This window comes from Passer domesticus, chromosome 1 (genome assembly GCF_036417665.1).
Source record: "Passer domesticus isolate bPasDom1 chromosome 1, bPasDom1.hap1, whole genome shotgun sequence".
Lineage (NCBI taxonomy): Eukaryota > Metazoa > Chordata > Aves > Passeriformes > Passeridae > Passer > Passer domesticus.
The window spans coordinates 13,368,247-13,389,412 of NC_087474.1; the positions used below are offsets into that span (position 1 = coordinate 13,368,247).

A 21,166-nucleotide genomic window follows, 5' to 3' on the forward strand; every position below is an offset into this window, starting at 1 on the left:
ATTTACTTCCCTTAGGACATTGTAATGCTAAAACGTCAAAACCCAGTCCATAACCTCTGGTTCTTCTTCATGTTCTGCATTACAATGTTATACACATTCCAAAAGTGAATCCTGGTGTTCTCATTTCTGTTGAAGAAATTTCCAGGCTTTATTTGGTATTAATAGAATAGAACCAAGTAAATACAAGGTAAAATATTCTGTCACCACTTGCACCCTCTTTAGCCATATATCAGTGCAAACCGACTTAGATCCATTGGTATAAAGGGCCTAATCTCATTTGCAGCAGATAAAGATCTGGCTATTGTTCTCAGTGGAGCTGTACAGATAAAAGTGCAGATACAATCTTGCTTATTTGGTTCAGATCTTCAGTTCTGCCAGTCCCAGGTACGCAAAGAAACATGAGCCAAAATACAAGGAGCATGTGATAAGATGCAGGATACTCAGATTTTAAAATAGTAATGATTGTTTTTGTTACTTCTGGGTTTTGAAATGTTATTGGTTAAGATATAAGGCATTTCAGATTTCTTTGTTCAGCAAAGAATTAAAAGCTTAATCTTAAATGAAAGTGCAAATCCCAATGCATTTAATTATTCTAGAAACCAGTGTAATAACAAGACTGCTGCTAACATTAGCTGGAATTTAACTGTTGCAGTGGGTAACTGTAGATCTCCGTTGATGTCTTTGTTACATCTTTTCTCTTTTTCTCTACAGCATTGTCTTGCACTAAAATAGACCCTCAGTAGTTCATTCTTAATGGAGACCCACCGTCAGTTAATGGCATTAGTAAATTACTGAACAGTGGCCAAATCCCAATGGCCTTATTCCCAGAAATCTCTTAGGTTGACAGGACCTTTGTATGAATAACTCCAGTGAATTTTGGCCCTGGGTGAGCACCATAAAAACACCAGCTCACAAAAGACCAACGGAAACAAAGGCCCCCCAAACTGACAGTAAATTACAAATCATTAATTGATTGCAAATTGTGCATTTAAATATCCAGCACTTTAGAGAACTCTGGGATTTAGATTATATGTTGTCTCCCTCAGGGGGCTGCATCTGCACCATGAATCCAGTATAGACAAATCTAGTTTAAAAGCTCCTGCCGTGGGCACTGACTCCCACCTTCCCTTCTCACGGAGTTTGCACTTCCTGGCTCATCCTAATTCAACTGTGTGCATGTCCATCCTTGGAGAAATGAGCTGTTGGGCATTTTAATAGACTTGAAGAAAAAAGGAAGAAAGGGGAGATGGAAGAAAGGGAAAATGGAGGGAGGGAGGGAGGGAGGGAGGGAGGGAGGGAGGAAGGAAGGAAGGAAGGAAGGAAGGAAGGAAGGAAGGAAGGAAGGAAGGAAGGAAGGAAGGAAGGAAGGAAGGAAGGAAGGAAGGAAGGAAGGAAGGAAGGAAGGAAGGAAGGAAGGAAGGAAGGAAGGAAGGAAGGAAGGAAGGAAGGAAGGAAGGAAGGAAGGAAGGAAGGAAGGAAGGAAGGAAGGAAGGAAGGAAGGAAGGAAGGAAGGAAGGAAGGAAGGAAGGAAGGCAAGTCGTTTGTCAAAGACATGCCCACGCCAACAGGTGACTTCTAAAGATGGAGAAGGGCCTCTCCATTGAGAAGACTGCAGTGTGTGACAGGAGCAAGCAGCCTGGTAGGAACACACCATGCAGGATCCCATGGCACTCAGCACACTCGGAAGGGGCTTCAAAAGGGAAAACACCCTGCAATTCCCATGTGACCCAGTGATCAGGGAGCACTTGTGCCCTGCTTAGACTTGTTGAGGGTGCAGTAGTCACCCAGAATCCTTGGAGGGCTGCATGCTACTTTCACCTCCATGGAGGTGTCTTGTGAGACCCATGTGTGAGGAATTATATCCCCTTGGTGTAGACACCTGCACTGACAGTCCCAGTGTCAGTGGGGAAGGCTGGTGTGTCTTCACACGATGGGTCAGTCCCCCAGTGCCCATGAGATGGGTTTCCTTACAGGAGGCCCTGGAATCTGCTCAGTCTGTACAGAGGAGGCTCAGATGAAGAGAAATGCAACAGATGCTGAGGCTACAGGCAGAAAATCAGCCCTTTCAGGGCTATGCCTAATTTTTTATTTTTTATAGCATGTACTTCTTTTTCTTGTTGCTAATAAACTGGGATTAAGGTTGGTGTCCCTCGAGTGCCTGCAGCTTTTAAGCTTTTAGCTCTGGGATACAGATTGCCTTGTGCCACAAGCACTGCAGTAAATCCCACACCTCTAACCCTCAATAACTAATGGGGCACAAAGCCACAGTGCAGAACAACTTGAAGCTCTTTATTTAGATTTCTTCTTGCGATGCCTTCTGTTCAACTAAAGTGGAGACTTGTGAGGAATAAAAAAAAAAATCTTTATAAAATAAAGGCAAAATAAGAAAGAACTAAGAACTAACTAACATACTAAGAAGAAAATTTTCACTAAGAACTAACTAACATACTAAGAAGAAAATTTTCACAACCAAAGATAGTCTGACCAGGGCAGATAATTCATGTCAGGGAGAAATTTAGCATCTTGGTTGGATGTGGAAAAAGAGTGATAAAATAAAGAAACACTTGGGAAATTTTTCCATCCTAACAGGTGAATAGCCAAAGTATTCACATCAACCATATAGATCACAGTTGGCTGCAGAAAAATATGATATATTTGGATGTAAATTATAGTTTTATATATTCCATTGACTGTTTCATAAGATTAAATGGCAAATATTTAGATTTCAGCTGAGTTCTGCCTGGTTTTGAAAAGGAATTTTTTAAGGAAAAAGGCAGGAGATCTCACTGCCCTGGTAATAGGCAAATGTGTAGCAGCAGAGTGTAGCTTGGCAGAACGGATGGCTTCAGGAGCAGCCAGGGTTTTCCAGCACTTGCACCTCACTTTGTGCAGTCCAGCACACAATGGTGCATTTCAGGGGTCTCCAGCATGTTCAGAACTGAATCCCTATATAAACACTGTTACTGCTTACTAGAAACTGGTACTAAACAATTCACCAGAATTCAGTTCTGCAGCTCTTCATGTTTTTCACTGTCCAGGACTCATTTTATAGGTATTGTTTGGCCTTTTCCTTAAAACTGTAACTTACTTTCCAAAAATGAACAAGTTCTTTGCAATTCCTTAAAGACTTTGTAGAGGAATTCTAGATTCCCTTATCTTTGCACTCAGAATCTCTCCCACACATGGCTTTACTAAACCATAACATTAGGGCTGACTAGTGTGGCCTGTCCAGGCAGTAGTTGGGAGGAGCAGGAAGTGTGTGTGAGCTCTTGCACAGCTGCTCATCAGTCTCCCACCCAAAAGCCTTGCACAATACAGAGGGTGCAAACTGAAGTGGGATATCTGGAAAGACCAAGGCAAGCAAAAAGAAAATGCTTTTTGCATCGTGGCAAAGTGGCTCCATGAACATATTAACTGACTGTCCTCTCTTCTGGGCTGGCATTTCCTATTTTCACATCTGAACTCATGCTCTAGTCTTTCACCCGAAACTACACTCAATGGCTAGCACCATGTTTATATTTACATCTCGCTGCCATAAGCCCTAAAGGACTATAAAATTACAAGAAATATTTGCCACACCATTGACAGCAGTAACTGAGTGAAGAATTGCCAAATGGGAAATCCAAATTTGCAAACTCAGTATTCTGGGCTGGGTGCCAAGTCTGTCTGGGTGCTGTGGAGGTGACACATTCAGTCTTCTCACAGGGATGCCAACGTGCCAACTGTGTCCCTGGCACGGCGTCTTCTGACAAACTTATGGAAAAGAACTGCTACCAAGTCCAGAGGGACATGCAAGCTGCTTTCTGAGCTTCCTTGGCAGCAACTCCATTTCCAAGTTGTGACTGTACTTTCTCCTATTTACAAGACCAGTTGTTTGTGATATGCTGTGGTCTCTGGTAGGATTTTGAAAAGTGCAAAAATGACAGCAGGATGTTGGTTTCCAAGTATAAACTAGTAAAATCCAGAGTAATTTTATTTCTCTAAGAAAAAAATAATATAGATACTCATTTACTGCAGGCCAGATATCATATGTTACCACCAGTGTGGGAGAATCCAAATCCATGTGTTAGCTGCCAAATGTAAAACATGATCATTAGAATATGAGGGTTGTGGGGTGGATCTCTAAAGTTTCCTCTTTCCAAACTCTTCTTACCCATTGTCTCACAGCTAAACTTCTTCTCTGCCTGTCAGTAATTTTTCAAAATGAAAGAAAAAAAAATTGAAAAATCCTCCAATCTTCCATGGGGCTGCATGACCTCTAACTTGCAAAAATCCATTAGAAGAAAGCCTTTTAGTAACCAAATTGTGTCATTTACAACTGCACAGCAGCCAGGAAGAGCACCATAAATTACGATTCTGTCACTACAGCAGACAATGGAAAGTGTGGGCAGGCTATTGCTATAAAGGAGGAAAACTAGGAGAGTGATAGAATTTAATTTAAATGGGGGGTTTTGGCTAATTTACTTCATATAATAGCACAATTGGTATTTACAGGTTAGTTATTTTTTGGCTGTATATGGAAGATTTAGCAAGATTATATAACATTGTTTATTTTAAAGGTGTTCCAGAATAAAAACACCAAATCCAAGCCTTTTGAATTTTTAATCTCCTTTATATATGAAGGAAAAAAGAATGTAAAATTTGCTTAGCATATTTAGTTAATTTTTTTCATAGCATTTGAAAATTTGTCTACTGTTGAAGCATGAGCAAAGAATGATGTCTGGGAAAGTGGTGAAATAATGTCACTGTGGGGTAAATGGAGCAAAGACTGTCACTGAGCTGCTGTGGGTTTATGTGGTTGCTCTTTCTTTTAAACAAGCATTTGATTATTTGGAGAAAGGTTGTCTTGTTAAAAATTCTCAGCATACTTTTTTTTTCCCTAAAATATAAAAACTAGTAGCATGTATCTCTGAGTAATTTATATAAGTTTTGCAGGGAACCTAGAGCTGGAACTTTAAAGGATATTTCTGAAAAGGGAAAATAAAAAACAAAACCCCACCAATTCTGAAGTCTCTTTACAACTCTTCTCCTGACTTTTAAATCCTGTTATATACATACCATAAAGATATTATAGAAAGAACAGAAGTCTTATTTTAAAAACTACAGACTACTTAAGTATCTGTAAAATTATCTCAGAAATGCATATTTCCACTTTGTATTTCCACCAGTCTGCACTGGGACAGGGAAGCTAGTGAGCTGAGCAATTGCTACTAGAAAAACCAAATACATAAGAAAAAATGCAGTTAACACAATATTTCACATATGTTAATGCTTACAGTTCCATCAGTGTCAGCTTTATTTTCTATTTGATATACACCAAAGCTGGCACACAATTTTAACTGATGAGGTAATGTCATTTTTAATTTAAGGAGCCTTAAGCTGTCCACTTTAACTAGTGATATCATCTTTGCAGCTGTCTCACAGGACTTCATGTAAACATAAGTAATGTGCCCTGGATGGTTTGGAGCAGAGTTGTTAAAAATGACATTGGTCATCATGAAGACATTTTTTTCCTTTGATCTCTTTAAAAATGCCAGACACACTTTATTGTCCTGTCATTTTTAGCTCTTCCTTGTATATTAATATGCTTGGAACATTTCAGTAAGCATAACAGTAGAATATAAAGGTCTAAACAAATTAATGGCAACATTTTAATGTCAGTCGTAGTAAGATAATGAAAAGTAAATGAGATTGTCTGGCTAACAGCAACTTGTTAAATGAAAGGGCAGCATGGCTGAGACACAGACCACGACAGACCCACACAGTGGCAGGGAAAAGCCTTTTGCTGCTGTCTGAAAGAGTCACAGGACACAACCCGAGCTCCAAATGCCACCACCTTCTAGGAGAAGATAAAACTGGTTCTACAGATTTGGTCTGATCATCTTTCCTGTCTGGGGTCAAGTGAAATCATCTGCTAATAAAACTTAAGAACAGACCTGTCTCTGCACCTGCCCTCCGTTCGATCTCAGTTGTATTCCCTGGGCTGGTTTAGCACCACCAGCCTGCTGGGCTTGCTCTCCTCAGCCCTTGAACACCAAATCTGTCAGACCAGACACCACACGCTGGCATCTCTGGTGACAGAGCTGAGGAGCCCTAAAGTGTTGCTCACAGGCAAACTTTTGCTGCCAATCATTATTTGGTTATGACATGCTTTTCCTTATACAGTCTTAGGTTTGATGCAAATAATCACAGAGGTTTTTAGCCCAGTCTGTCTAGTAATCACATGCTGTACAAATATGAATGTGGGAACACCACTTCTTGATTCAAATACCTAAGCAAAGGTGATTTGTATTGAAACTTTTTTTTTTCTGAGAAAAACCAACTGCTGACTGACTTGAGGATTTTGTGATATGCTCTAAACTAATTGTCCAGATAACAAGGAAAAGAACAGATTTTTCTACCACTGATCTGCAGCATCATGGAGTTTTGAACAAAATATAATGTTTAGGGATTTATTTATTATTCTGTGGACATATGTTTGGAGGACAGCATATGGAAATCAAAGTATTGTTCATAAAGAGCTACAGCCAAGAAGACATTTTTGAATTCATAACAGAACTTCACAGTTTGAAAAGAATGCTATGCATTATGTATTGATAACAACACTACACAGACAAAGGAGCACAATTTAATAATACAGAATTGAGCTCGTGAGATTTCCTTTTTTTTTTTTTTTTGTTAATTGGTTACTTTAGCTGACATTGTCTGCAAGCATAATGGACACCATTCTTCCTAATAGTTCCATGTTGCCAGATGATGTCTACAGACATAATGTAGTCCATTTTAATTATTTCATTTTGCTTACATCTTTCAGCATAATGCATTTTCCAAGCAAGCTAGCATTTTTCTTGATTATCTATGTTGTGTTATGGTTTCTAAATTAATTAGGTCTCCTTCTTTCCTGGAAGTTAAAAGTTTCTTCCTTCCATTTATCTACCAGGTATGATTATGTTGAAGTGATTGATGGAGATAATGCTGAAGGACGCTTATGGGGAAAGTACTGTGGAAAAATTGCTCCCCCTCCTTTAGTGTCTTCAGGACCATATCTTTTTATTAAATTTGTTTCTGACTATGAGACACATGGAGCAGGATTTTCCATCCGTTATGAAGTTTTCAAAAGAGGTAAGAAACCATTCATTTTTACATTGTTCATTGTGATTTTTACTTGCATCAGAAAGTTCACATTAATTCTTTGGAATGGAGAAAATGCATGACAATGCTTGAAAGAGAAAATCTTATTACCCTAGTCATTCCAAGGTGGGGTGTGTGTTCAGTGGGTGTAAATCATCATGAATCCAGTGGGTCAGCTGCGTCTGAGGGTTGACCCCTTTGCATGAAATATGGTAGTTTTTGTCAGCTGTTTGTTCCAACCATCTTAAAACCATTAGCTTTATTGCTTTCCTTTTTTTTAATAATAATTACTGTATGATTTACAATGTTACTGCCTCAACAGCACTGCAACCTTCTGAGTCCCTGGGTTATTTTGGTTAGTGTTTTGCTCTGTGCTCCCAAGAGATGGCTGCGGGCTCGGAAAAGACCTGAGTACACGTGGGCAGCAGATGATGTTGCTGCTGCTTTCACAAATCATGTTTGGGAGGTAAAGGAGAGAAGCAGCTGACACTGTTCACAGGCATGACCTGCTGGATGCTTGTGCCAGGAGTTCGTGCCAGTGGGCACAATTAGCTTTATGGGGCACAGAGAAATAGAGAGTGCAGGATTAAGCACACAGAGGGACACTCCCTCTTTTACAACACTCTTCCCAAGTCAATAGCTAGAAGGGCTGTAAGGTCACTCTTTTTGGCATACATCTTTCCTATAGCTGGATGGAGAGTAATAATTCATGTATTCCATTTCTGGAGAATACAGGACCAAAACTCATCATATATGAAAAGACAATAACATTCATTTTATAGGGGAAAAAATTGGCTTCAACATCAATGTTTAGCGTCATATTCACAAAAGCAGCTCAAAACTTCAAATTTCCACCACTCCCAGTCAGTGCCCCATTTTCAGAACCAGTCCAAGTCCCTTTAATGCACCTAAGCCAGAGCCAGACTTTCAGCTGTGTTCAGCACACACTCTTGGTGGCAGCTGCACTGTTAATGAGGAGAAGCACAGTAGTGAAGTCTCTTTTCTATTGCTATTGCTGCTCTGCACAGTGCTAATTGGGGCCACAGACCTCTTGTTCACCATCTTCCCTGTCTGTAAATCCACTCTTGACTCCCAGAAATTCCTTTGTTGACCTTCAGGGTCACATTTTTTGAAAGAATTCAGCATCCAAATGACACCAAGCTTTCTGAAAAAATATCTTTATTTATTTTGATATCCTTTGGAGCCTAAACTCTTGAAAATGTGTTCTGACGTTTCTCAGTGCTTATATATGCAGTACCATCTTTCATAAAGAACAAGGCTGAAACACATGAAGAAGTGAAAGAATGATCTGTGAAACAATCTATTTTAGCAACTGAACTCTTTCAAAAAAAAGGTTTTATTTATTTCCTGACAGTGTAGTGACAACTCAGAACTCTGACAGAAACATTGTGTTTATTTCCTTGTGTGGTCATTTACATGCCTCAAAGATACACATTTACCATGTTAAGATGGCATTATGAATGCGATTTTACACACATGGACGTCAGGAAATGCAAAATTATGGCTCCCAGAGCAACTTTAACTCCAGTTCATTCCACATAAACTGTATATTAAGTCAGGACAGTTATCACCATGCAGTGTTAGAAAATGCCATGTGTACACAAAGGATAAAAATTATCATTGCTGTGGGAACACAGCCCTATTTAAAGTCTGAAAAAATGCATATATGCTGTACCAGTTTTGCATTTTAATATCTGTGACAAATAAACCAGTTCACCCTTTTGCACAGGTGAAACTCAGCTGCTCACACCAGACAAGTATGTCCGGTTTAGCATATTCACAACTTAGCTCTTCATTTTCCAGGTATGGGAAGAATGCTCCCAAGCCCAAGGTCCTGTGGTGCTGAGCTGAAGACTGAGCTCCACTCCAGCACACAGTCTATTTTTGCCCATTACTCTTTACTTCTCATTCAGCTGCATAGCCAGAGAGATACTGAAGAAGTTGTAAAACTAAAACAGGATAAAACATGAAACACATTTTGCCCAACATTTAGCCCACATGAAATGTTCATCGTTTTGGCTTGGGCAAACATTCTATTTTAGGGTGCACGAGTGACGTATTCACTAGGAAAGGATCTACACAGTTCACATTCAACATTCCTGACTTTAGTCAACTACATTTATAGTGTAAACTGAAAGAAAAGAAAGTGTCAACCAAGAAGGCAAATGATTTTCTGGCTCAGTGACACCCACAGATAGCAGATTAAATTATCCCCAATGTCATTTCTTTTTCTTTGCTCTCTCTGGAGTTCCTTCAGTTCATATCTCTTTCTTTGTTTCATACACATGTAGATATGTAGTTTCTCCACCTCAGAAGTATCTACTTTTTGTATCTCCACTGGAACCTTTTCTGCCAGTTTTCCATGCACATTGTCCCATGGAGCTCCTCGTAGCCTCAGAATTGATATAATTCCTGCAGCTGCTTCACAGTGTCAATAAAGGGTCAGAATCTTTGGAGGGCATTTTAGTGAGACAGCTCCCCTGAAAACAGTTTCTGTTTCTTGCACCAGATTGATTCAAACATGTTTAAAATAAAGCAAGCTGGCATCGAGATACTATGTGTGAGTGTAAGAGCCCGACGATTGCGCACACTCAGAGCCAGGATCTGGCTGTATTTAATAAAGCAATAATGATCCTGGCTTACATTTTATATTGCATCTTTTATTGGATTCCAAGAGGAGTACAGAGCACTTTATACTATGAATGGCATAGCAAAGCTATTTTATCCTGGAACAGCAGCTACTGGTGGGAGTGAAGAGCAACAAGCAGAATACAACCCTCCCCTACATGACAAGGAGACAAGGGAATGACAGGGAGAGAAGAGGAATATTCAACTAATGTGTAAGGGGGTGATTTAATTATAGGCAAAATGTAATTTCCCAAATTGGAATGGGTCAGGTTACATGAGCATCGATATCCACATCTTCCAAAACATGCCATGAAGTGTTCTGAATATTGATGTGATAGTTCAAGAATTTCCTCTCAGTGTCTGTTGAAGGGCAAAAATACCTGAACTGAGTAAATTCATTCAGACCTCTCTCTTGCGTGCTGAATTTAGCTGGGAGGTGGCCAGATCTGTGGGGGGTAATATGTTTGGCACATTCACAATGAACACATTTTCTATGGTGAAATAAGAGTATTCATATATGCAACAAGCCAGACTGTTTTCCTTCAATGATCTGTGTTAGGCACTGGAAATCCTCTAAGGCTCCTAACTACAGTCTCTAAGGATGCTGGGCATCCTCATCCAGACTGGGGCCTCACACACTTCATCCTCCTGCACAGACCTGCAGCCAAGCTGTGCTCTCCGTGTCCTTCCTCTCCTCCATGTCTGAGGACCTTCATTTGAGACATCCTATCCAAACTCCCCAAGCCAGCTGATATCCACCAATGCCCCAAGTCCTGTAAATCACTCTATTAAATTTGGAGTGTCAAAAGGCAGACCTTGTGGGAAGATGTGTGGGCAGTGCCAGCAGCTGACTTCTGAGCACACCTGCAGGTGTGGGATCCACAGAGAGGATTCCTGAGGGTCCTGAATAAAGAAGAAATGAGATCCATCAACAAGAAAGGGATTCCAGTTTGTCCCCTGTGTTCACAAAGGCAAATCTAGTGACCTGGCCTTTTATACCCTCACATCTTTACTGCCAGTTTCCTGCTCCACCAAGAGCACTGTTTGGAGCATCCCATTATGCCATGGTGGGAACATCAGGAAAAGCTGTTGTGTCAACACTGACATTAGGTGACTTCTAGCAACAGCGCCTGTAATCACACAGTTTATCATGCCCACACTAACAGCAACATTTTACTGGTGCACCTGTGTCAACACCACTCAGAATGAGTCACTCACCCTCAGTACATGTACGAATTACCTTTCACATTTAGTTTGTCAAGGAGGCATAGGTCACATCTGGCAGAGTTACTGAGTCAGTGCTCCAGGAATCTGAAACCACTACTCCCTCTACTGAATTCACTCACCCGCTTTTGTAAAAAGTTCTATTTCACCAATAAAAGCCTGTCAGCTGTAAGATTTAAAGATTTGAGCTTGAAGGGGCTATAATTATTTCTCTAGGGCTCTGTCGAGATTTCTGCAGCTTACACTTTCATTGTTCCCACATGACTTCGTATTTGTCATAATTTTTTCTAGAGCTGGTACAAGTTTTCATATTGTTCCATACAAATTGAAAATTGAAGATCAGACAGTATATGTGGATTGGGCTTTAAATGACTGACTATCAATAATAGGAACAAGCTGGCTGAATGATTAATGCGGCGATTAAAATGAGGTGTTTCATTGAAAAGCCACCTTTGCTGCTGGAGAGACAATACAACCTAATTTGTTTTCCAGCTAACTGCTTTGCTTAGTAGCACGGTGTTAACCCACTTGATTTTTCTCCTTCTCCTACAGGACCTGAATGTTCCAGAAACTTTACTTCATCAAGTGGAGTGATAAAGTCCCCTGGATTCCCTGAAAAATATCCCAATAGCCTTGAATGCACTTACATTATCTTTGCACCAAAGATGTCAGAGATTATACTGGAATTTGAAAGCTTTGAGCTAGAACCTGATTCAAATACTCCAGGGGGAGCATTCTGTCGCTATGACCGATTGGAAATCTGGGATGGATTCCCTGATGGTAAGAGAAAAATGGACTGTAATATGCATAACCATTACTATGTCGTGGCCTGCAGAAGGCATAGTCCCATTTTTTAAACTGTCATGCTAGAGAGATCCTTGCTTGATTTATGTGAAGTGAGTTGAATTAAAAAGAAATGGAGAAAATGCTCTGTAAATTCATTCAGTAAAACATATCATAGTGTGAATGATTTTTTTTATGAAATATGTTCAGTTTTAACAGTTGGCTTAGCAGAAACCTCTGTGTTCAGTGGAAACATGTGATGAACCTTCTACACCAAAATAAATTAAATGTGAAGTCTTATAATGAGTCCTCAAATTTTCACAGCTAACCCAAGAGTATAGTCCAGACATTTCCAACAAATTGCAGAAACTGGACTTTAGGTACTGACCCTCTGACTTGCAAAGGAATTGTGTTACAGACCAGCTACCACAGCAGAGAATTTCTCTGCCAGAGAAAATGTGGTGTCCATGCAGTTGAAATCCTAGTGACTAAACAATTACCCAGGTCAGTAAACAGTCACTGAGTTATTCATTCAGGTGACTTCAGTGACTGGGCACTGCAGGATTCCTCCATTATAGTGATCTCTCTTCCAACAGTTTAAGCAAATCCAAAGGTTTTATCTTAATTTGTTAATTTATAATCTCTGATTAGATGGCCTCTTGTGTCAGGGTGGGTGTGTTGGGTACCCTTCTGGAACATCTCTGCCATCTGAGTAATTTTCCATTTAGTTGTTGACCACACTTGACCTTGTGCACATTCACTAAGTGCATAGCTAGATATTAGCTCACCCCATAGAGCCAGAGAGCCCTCATTTCACCTTCTGCCAACCCCACATCCCTGTTTTACATTGAGTCTGACAAACAAAATAGCTACATGATTTCTCTATGTTTTTCATGTACAATCTTGGGTCTGCAAGATTCAAATCTCCCCCAGGCAGGGCAGCCCTCTATCAGTTCTCCAAGGGCACAGAGCCAAAGGCTGCAGCTCCAGCCTAAAAGGGATTGCTCAAGCTGAATGCCCAACCTTTAGGGTGCCCAAATGCCTTTATGAGCTGTGTGGAAACAGCTGATTATTAGTGATGCCTTTTTCACTGTTTCTATGTTTGGCATAAGCTGATAAAGAGAAGCATCTTGAAGCTGTCCTTTTTCTTCTTAAATTTGTAGCAAAATTCAGTGACTGAAGATTTATGTTGTTTGTATTGGGCACTAATTACAACTATTTCAGTTTTCCACTGGTGTGATAATTCATATTAATAGATTTTTTTTGTTTGTTTTATGAGCAGCAGTGGCAGTTTCTACAAACTGCTAATCCTACATTAATATTTGATTTAAATGAAAATATATAACTTAAGGAATATATTTTAATAATGCATTAAAACTTGACTGTTTTCCTAAATAAATCCCTGAGATAAATTTTCTTAAATCTTCCATTGGTGCTGCAGGAAATATATGTCTTTTAACATATATTTGCACCTTTTTGTTCATATTTTATGCTTAATGGTTTTATCATGCCTCTTTTCAACCCATTTCAATAAAGAGTGAAGAAAGACCCATAACAGTAGCTAAAAGACTATTTAGTATTTAATGCCTCAATTAGAAAAACAATATTTTAATAGTATAATAATGATGTCTGGAACATTTAATAATAGGTTTATTTGTATATAGGCCAAATCTGTCCTGTAGAGCTTGCATTTAAACTGATATTTGAAAAGATGATCCAGTAAATCAATTTATGTGTAATATAACCAAAAATAAATGCATTATTGTCAGTGTAGAGGGTTTCAAAGCAGTAATTTCCTGGTTCAAGAAAGTGGCTGAGCCACACTGAAGACCAATTATCAACAGGCATTATCAGCCTTCTGCAAATTGTCTCACAAACTCTCTGCACTCAAAATCATCCTGACATCCACTAAGGGTACTTGCATGTTTACTTGTAAATATTCAACAGAATTTGTAGGCTGGAAAAAATGTTTTCTTTGATATAAACTGTTGGAGGTTGCAGCAGTTGTAGGAAAAATGTTTGCTGCATCATTTCACTGTAGGATGATCCTCAGCCAGCAGTCAGTGTCTCTTGTTTAAGTTAACACTACAAAGAAAGAGGGAATGTGATTGCTTTTCTATAAATGCATCACAGAATGAATCCCTGGGAGGGACAACTATTTCAACTGAAGAGCAAAGCTGGCAGAGGAAACCACTGGTACAACCTGGCCATGAACTGAAGATAGAGAATGTCAGGATACTGGAGAATATATATAGAGAGAGTATCTGGGGGAAAAAATCTAATTTACATCCACATGGAAATAGTAAAATTCGACACAGTGGTAAATTAGACAGTATGGTTCCCTTTGATGGAGGGAGACTCAGCCAGGGTGAGTCTTTGAGCCATTTCTCCATTTCCCTTTAGTCTGTGCAAAAGTATTCTGCATTATTAACTGATATTAACTAACATGGTTGTGTGCACTTCTAATTTCCTAGTGTACCCCTTGCACAGTTTTAGCACACATCAATTTGCACTTTCCCAAGAAATTCCTAAGCATGATTTGGAGGATAGTGAAATCCAGGGAATATTCTCAACAGGCAATTGGACATGGTCAGCCAGTTCCAGAGGGAAGAACCTCACAGAGGCAAGTTGTGTCACTCTCTTACTCTGGTCCCAGGAGCATTCCCTGGTGACTGGCTGCAGGTCCAAAGGGCGTCCCTTGGCCCACTCTGTTTAGTGATATATCCATAGAAAAGGAAGTTATTTTTATTTGTTGTAATGCATTGCTGCTCACATGCCCAGTTGTGTTAAAGCTGCTATTGCATTGATATAAATGTGACAGAAAGGTTTTTTTAATATGTGGAGAAAAATGTTTATCCCTTAGTTCACATTGCCTGCTCCACAGCATCACAGCTGTGGTTTCCTGGGATGGTGGCAGTATTGTAATAGGAGAGAGAGAACAGTTTTTTGGAAAATAGTTGTGGTCTCAACTAGAGCAGAATTCAGTGGACAGCCCCCTGAACATGCATCTCTGGAAAATAGGCATGAGCATTTGAGCCAGGCACAGCTAGTCCCTAGCAAGGAACAGCTTCCCACTCTGGCCTGTCTCAACATCCACTTTAGGACACAGTTAAAGGACCTCTGGAGTGTCTTGTCTCTTTGACTGTAGTGAAAGCTATGAATCCCTAAGTCAGATATAAACTTCAGATGCCTAAGTTAGAGCAGATGAAACCCAACATAAGTGGAAAATATTTTCACTATAGAATTTAATAAGCTACAGCCCCTAGAGAACAGCAGGAAATAAATTTGCTGTTTTATACAGTTGTGATTATTTTTTCCTCCCTTTCCCCCCCAAAAAAAAAAAGCAAAAAATAAAGAGATGTTCTTTTAAACAAATTTTCACAATGATGTTTAAAAGGATATGTCAAAGTCAGTAAGCTTCCATTTACATTTTACTTCTACATAATTTCCATTTCACTGATAGAAAACAATTTTCTGTTAGAGAATTTGACAGCAAGTGTAACAGTCATTCAAAAAGACGTTAATCCTGAAATGCTCTGTCACAATCATGGAGTCCTCAGCCTACCTGGCTGTCCTTTCAGTGGATTGAAGCTGGCAAATGCTGAGTATTTGCTACTTGATTCTACAAAATACGTGCTTATCTTTGAAGCATGTGAACAGTTAGATTGACTTCAAAAGGAATTCACCAAGGACACTTACAGGACTGAAGTTAAACAGTGGTGTAAGTGTTTTGCTGTTTCAAGAGGGGAATGGTAGGCATTCAGAAAAGTCTCAAAATTTTGTTTTGTGAAAAAAACCCTGTTGAGGAATATCTGAGAACTATAGGTGCTTGTTGCAAATATTGTATAGAAAAGGGACCATGGTTTGAAAGAGATAACAGGTGGATTTGGAGCAGGAGAGTGAGTAGATCTCAGAAGAGAAAGATATGATTTTGCATGAATAAACTAGATACCAAAAATATCTTTGCCCAAGGCACAGATATATCTCAGCCAGCATCTGCTGAGAACACTCCATTGATGACTTTGAAGAAAAATAGCCCACTCAAGACGAGGACTAGCTTTAGTGATGAATTGCATATATTCATCATGCAGCTCTCTTTGAAGCTCTATAGGCTGTCTACTAGAGCTCAAACGTAATTTAAAGAAGTTTACATATGGTTTGAGAACCACAGCCTAAGCATTGCTGCTTCAGTCAATACCACAAGAGCTTCCACTGAATTACAGAGCAAAGCAGAATGCTTTACTGCAGTCATTAACATCAGTGCAAATGAAGGTTGCTATTAATCTGAGTGTGTTTCTCCTGTTGTGGTTGCTTTCTACACTCTTGTGAGAAGCCATTAAGATCTAAGAGCATACACAAGCTCAGTGTAGTTGACTACTGGAATGTGAAGATGGAATTAATTTTTTGGTTGTTTCTTCTTCAGCATCCTAAATTGGGTGCAAATATGTTTTCAATAAAAATGATAATGATGTGAAAATATTGTCCACAACATACGTGCAAACTTATAAAAAACAGCTTTAAAGTTAAATATATGGCTAGTTAACATAAGATTTGTACTAATATTTTAGAAGTCTGATATACATTTTTTCCTTGCTTTTGGGGTGTTTTTTTGGGGGGTGGTTCTTAACCTAATAAAGTTAATATTTCAGCTAGTGTATTTCAGTATTATTCAGAATCTTCTCATATCAATATTATTTGTGCAGAAGGGGAAACAATAGTAAAGAAGAGAGAAATCAGTAAAAATAAGGTTTCTTTTTAGTCTTGAACCAGCAGCCACTTACTATATATTCTGCACTCTGATCTGTAAACCTTCCAAAATACTTATTAAGACTAATCAAGGGTTTATTCAAGCTGTAGAATTAGATTTTGCATTTTGGGAAACACATGCAAAATAGACTTCTTAGTTTTCTCTCCGTCTTTTAACCAGAAAGTTACTCAGTTTTCCACTGTATAATACTGTGTCAGTGAGAAGAGGAGCCAAGGTGTCAGAAATTGCTACAGCAGCCAGATGAGGTAGCTGGCTCACTGAAATGCCTTTGTTCTGCAGGTAGTGTAGAAGCATCCTTGAGTGAGGACATAATCCAAGTGACTCACATTTGGAGTAGCCCTTCCTTGGGGATGCTGGCATTGCAACATGATGGCCCAAAGTTAGAGGTTGGCCTAGTGACTTTTCAGCACCTTCTGCCCCAAAATTCCCATTTAGAACTCTACACAGTCTAATATGAAATCCCATGTCCCCATGTCCCAAATCCCAATTTCCTAAGGAATTGTCAGGAAGATGGTAAAAAATAACTAGTGGCATAGTCTACCTAAACAGACAGCAGTCTCACCCCATGAACGACTCCTCAGATGGGTTTCCTGCACAGCATTTATTTGATGTGGTGACACACTAAATATTTGATAATTTATTGTCATTCAAAAGTTTTCAAGACTTGAACGGAAAAAAGAGTAGAAGGGAGGAACTTTGTGTTAGCTATTTATGGAAGAAGGAGCATTTCTATTTCATCCAGTTGTGCTCAGATCAATATCATATTAGCTCAGCAGGCTAAGGTTTACACGTTGCACAAAAAAATTCAATACCTCTTTGTGTCATATTCTGCACATTTTTGGCACTTGGATCCGCATAGCTGGCAAAGGGAATAGTACTGTGATGGCAGGGCCAATCTGTTGAAGACTCAAATGCATAATCACTAAATATGTCTTAAAAATTATAAACCAGTGAGTCATGGGGAATCTTAAAGCCTGTCTGCTTTAAACAAAGTTCTCTTCTGTTTGTCCTTTCAAAGAGGCTTCCCTACAGGAAATGGGAGGAGGGAGGCTCAGAGTGCCATAACATGGTAGCCTTATCCTCCTTATATTCTTGCAGTTCAGAGCACCATCAGCAGCTATAATCTTGAAAGCCATTCTGAGAAAGAGCAAGATCAGAGTTGTTTGCAGATAGAAAATGCAAAACAAAGCAAAAACAAACACAAAACCAAAAACCTGCAGCACCTGGAATGTGGGGCATTATTTTGTGTTTTTAAAAAGCTGCTAATGGTAACAATCTAAACAAATTTCTCTCTCTGAAAAATAAAACCATGAAGCTTTAGTGATGTTTATGATGAGGAAGAACTCAATTCATATCCTCTATAGGATGTTTCATTCTATCAATGCTGCATTGAACAACCTTAGTGGAAAAAGTCTGAATTGGCAGGTATTTCAAATGCCATGGGATTGTCAAGGCAACTGAAGAGTAACTGTGGCCAGAATATGGATAGAAAAGCACATGCTGGCAGCAAGAACTATAACATCTGAGCTCCCTCTTTCTGGCAACTCTAGGGCCTTACAGAAATGTGTAGCTTACATAAGGAAGTATTAAGTTATTCCAAGCTGGAACTGTTTTTCTTGTTGAAAATGCCAACAAAGGACTAGAAAATTATGTTAGCTGTAGATTTTCTTTGAACTGTGAATAATTAGGATATCTAAACATTTTATATTTTAAACTGAAAGTGTAATGGACTTCCTAGAGAAATGACAAGGTGTTAATTTAAGCCTGGAAAGCCAGTGGTGTAAGCATTAGAATGACACCTCATGATTATTTTCATGATTGACTCCATGGGTGGGTTTTAGCATTATCTTCTCTTTTTGTTTGTAAGCACAGATGTACCACCATTCCACAGCCTAAGGACCTATCTGTAGGGAATGCTCAAGTGCTAGAAGGCCACATATGTTGGTTGTGAATTGAGTAGCTTAATTAAGGAAAAAGATTATCTCACTGCACAGGAAATGTTGAAAAATACCAAAATCTGGTTTATACGGTATTAACATGAAGAGAGATCATGTAACTCTGTATGTGTGTGTATTCTGTGACATGGAGATATACTTAAGAAATTCTTGCTCTTTTGAAAGGATTAAGATTTCACTCTCAAATTATTTTACAATATTCTTTAATATTGACCATACAGGCAAAAGAGCTATGGGGGTCTGAAAGATAAATAAAGGGGGATGAAGGGGGAATATAGCCACTGGTCATAGCCTCAATATGTGTCAAAAATGTTTTTCAAAGATCAATGTTTGAGATGAAATTAACAGATCATCTGCAATATAGAGCATAAAACCTGGAAGGCACTCTTTGAGCCCCCCACAGCATCTTGTGTACTAGGTTGGCAAATCAGGCCATTCAGTGGCTCTTGTCATAAATTGGTGCTTCAATCACACTTTGGAAAATACTTGTGGTGCTTTGTATGAGTAATTTTGTGCATCACTGCCCTCTCTGCACAGTTTGAAGGACACTTTTCTAAATCCTGGTTCTGTACCTTTTCAGAGGTTCATGGAGCATTTTAGAAGCACGATTGCTAGGGTAGGATAAACAATTTATTGTTCATGGCTAAATCATTGATGGCATTGTTATTTCGAGCTGTTACAGAGGTTGACTGTTTCCTGCTGAGGGACTGTCTTTGGGAGGATATTGTGGTGGCACCTATTGTTACAGCAGCACTGGCAGTTTACTATTGTATCCTGTTTCTTTGCAGTTGGCCCACACATCGGGCGTTATTGTGGGCAAAACAACCCAGGACGTGTCCGGTCTTCAACAGGGATTCTTTCAATGGTATTTTACACCGACAGTGCAATAGCAAAGGAGGGCTTCTCAGCAAACTACAGTGTGTCACAGAGCAGTGTCTCAGAAGGTCAGTATTTATCTATCCCGCAGAGCTCCTTGGAAAATACTCTCTGTTATGTCTTCTTGCACACCAGGTGTTGTCTGAAGCTTTAAAGAAACCTTAAATAATAAGAGGGTAGAGAAGGATTGGTTCTGTTTTCCTTTTTTCCTTTTTTTTTTTTTTTAAAGAACAGCTGCCCTTTGAAAAGAAGTGCAAGAAGCAGAATTCTCCTTACAGTTTCATTCCACTGTATTGCCAGGAAGTTGGGATAATTATTGGGAAAAACTGTGCTGACCAAGGAAACGCAGGAATGCAGAGCAATTGAACACTTGCATTAAAACAATGAAACATGAACAATGAATGCACTATCCAAAGCCTTCTTTTATTACATGGAATAAGCTTTGATGATTGATTTCTTGAATAAAAAGAACCCATTTAATATATGTGCTCTTGTTAAACCATTTCATAGGCTAGCTCAGCTTTGTTCTCTGACTCGTATTTTTTTCTCAGTTGACTCCTTTTCATGCTTACCCTTTGGACAGAGAATGAAATGAAGTGAAGGAAACAGGAAAATAACACACTGTGTTACACCATGTCCTTGCAGATTTCATTGCTTTCCTCAATGATAAAACACACACTTTATATCAAACTCCCTCTCTTTTCTGTGTCTTTACTGAATTTTGAGCAGATTCATACAGATTTTATGTACTTGTTTAATCAAAAAAGAGACAAAAGAAAAATAAGTAAACTGAAAATTTAGCTGTAACTCCCCATCTCTCCTCCACTCCATGCCTTTCTAACGCTTTCTTACACACATGTAGGCAGGAAGAGGGAATGGGGGACTCACAGCCTCTGTGGATGGGAAGCATTGTACCTTCAGCTAGTTTGGTTTCTCCTTGTGTAAGGGCTGCTCCCATCCCTTCATAACTAGCACAAACAACTTGTGTCCCCCCATGTCCCCCTCCTCCCCAGGCTGCAGATGCACCATCACACTGGAGTCAGAATTAATAATATCTGCAATGCTAAGATGCATTAATTAATTAATTAAGCTCTTAAACACAAGACAGCAGAACAGAGGTTGATGTGTATGAAAACCCTTTTGGATGACAAAAGGAAGCATTTTATATGCTGCAGACTTAGACAGAGAAGCGAATTCGCTCGTTTAATTTCAGCCACCCTTACTCTTTATGCTGTCTGATCACCTCTAGAGGAGAGCCCAATCTACTTATCTCAGACATGTGAGGTGTCCCCAGGAGTTACTTGTTCCTCTCAGTAGACTAGAGGGAAAGCCAATGTGTCTAGATCAAAGTAGACACTTTTTAGGTATTTTGGTATTACTCCCACCTCTCATGTTTTTTACTCACACTCTCTGTAGTGGCTTATGGCTTTCCTTTAGGTTTCAAGCAAAAGTTCCTTTCCTTTGAGTCTTACCCTACTGTAGTTCAGGTTTAGTACTTCACCATGTACCTAATACACTGAAGCAGCACAGAACTGGGGGAGAGCTTCCTATTCCACAGGAAATGCTCTTGGTATGATTGAGTTATGGGAAGCCCCAACTACAGTTCCTATAAAATACCCTGGTAACACTGTAAATTTTTAAATCCCTGATAAAAGATTTAAGCCTTTTTTTTTCACAATACTTTAATTTTCATTGAAAACCCAAAACTTTCTATATTTAAAGCTCATTTTTCCAACTCATGGTAGTTGAAACTTTCAGCTCAGCACCCACGCTTATTAGA

The 21,166-nt window shown here is 39.3% G+C and overlaps 1 protein-coding gene across 1 annotated transcript in view; it reads left to right on the plus strand.

Moving 5' to 3' along the window:
- NRP1 (neuropilin 1) overlaps window positions 1-21,166 on the plus strand; it is a 114,477-nt gene that overhangs the window by 40,111 nt on the left and 53,200 nt on the right. The window contains 3 exon segments of the mRNA XM_064397501.1: window positions 6,941-7,122; window positions 11,557-11,784; window positions 19,299-19,454. Coding sequence (XP_064253571.1) covers window positions 6,941-7,122; window positions 11,557-11,784; window positions 19,299-19,454 — 566 coding nt within the window.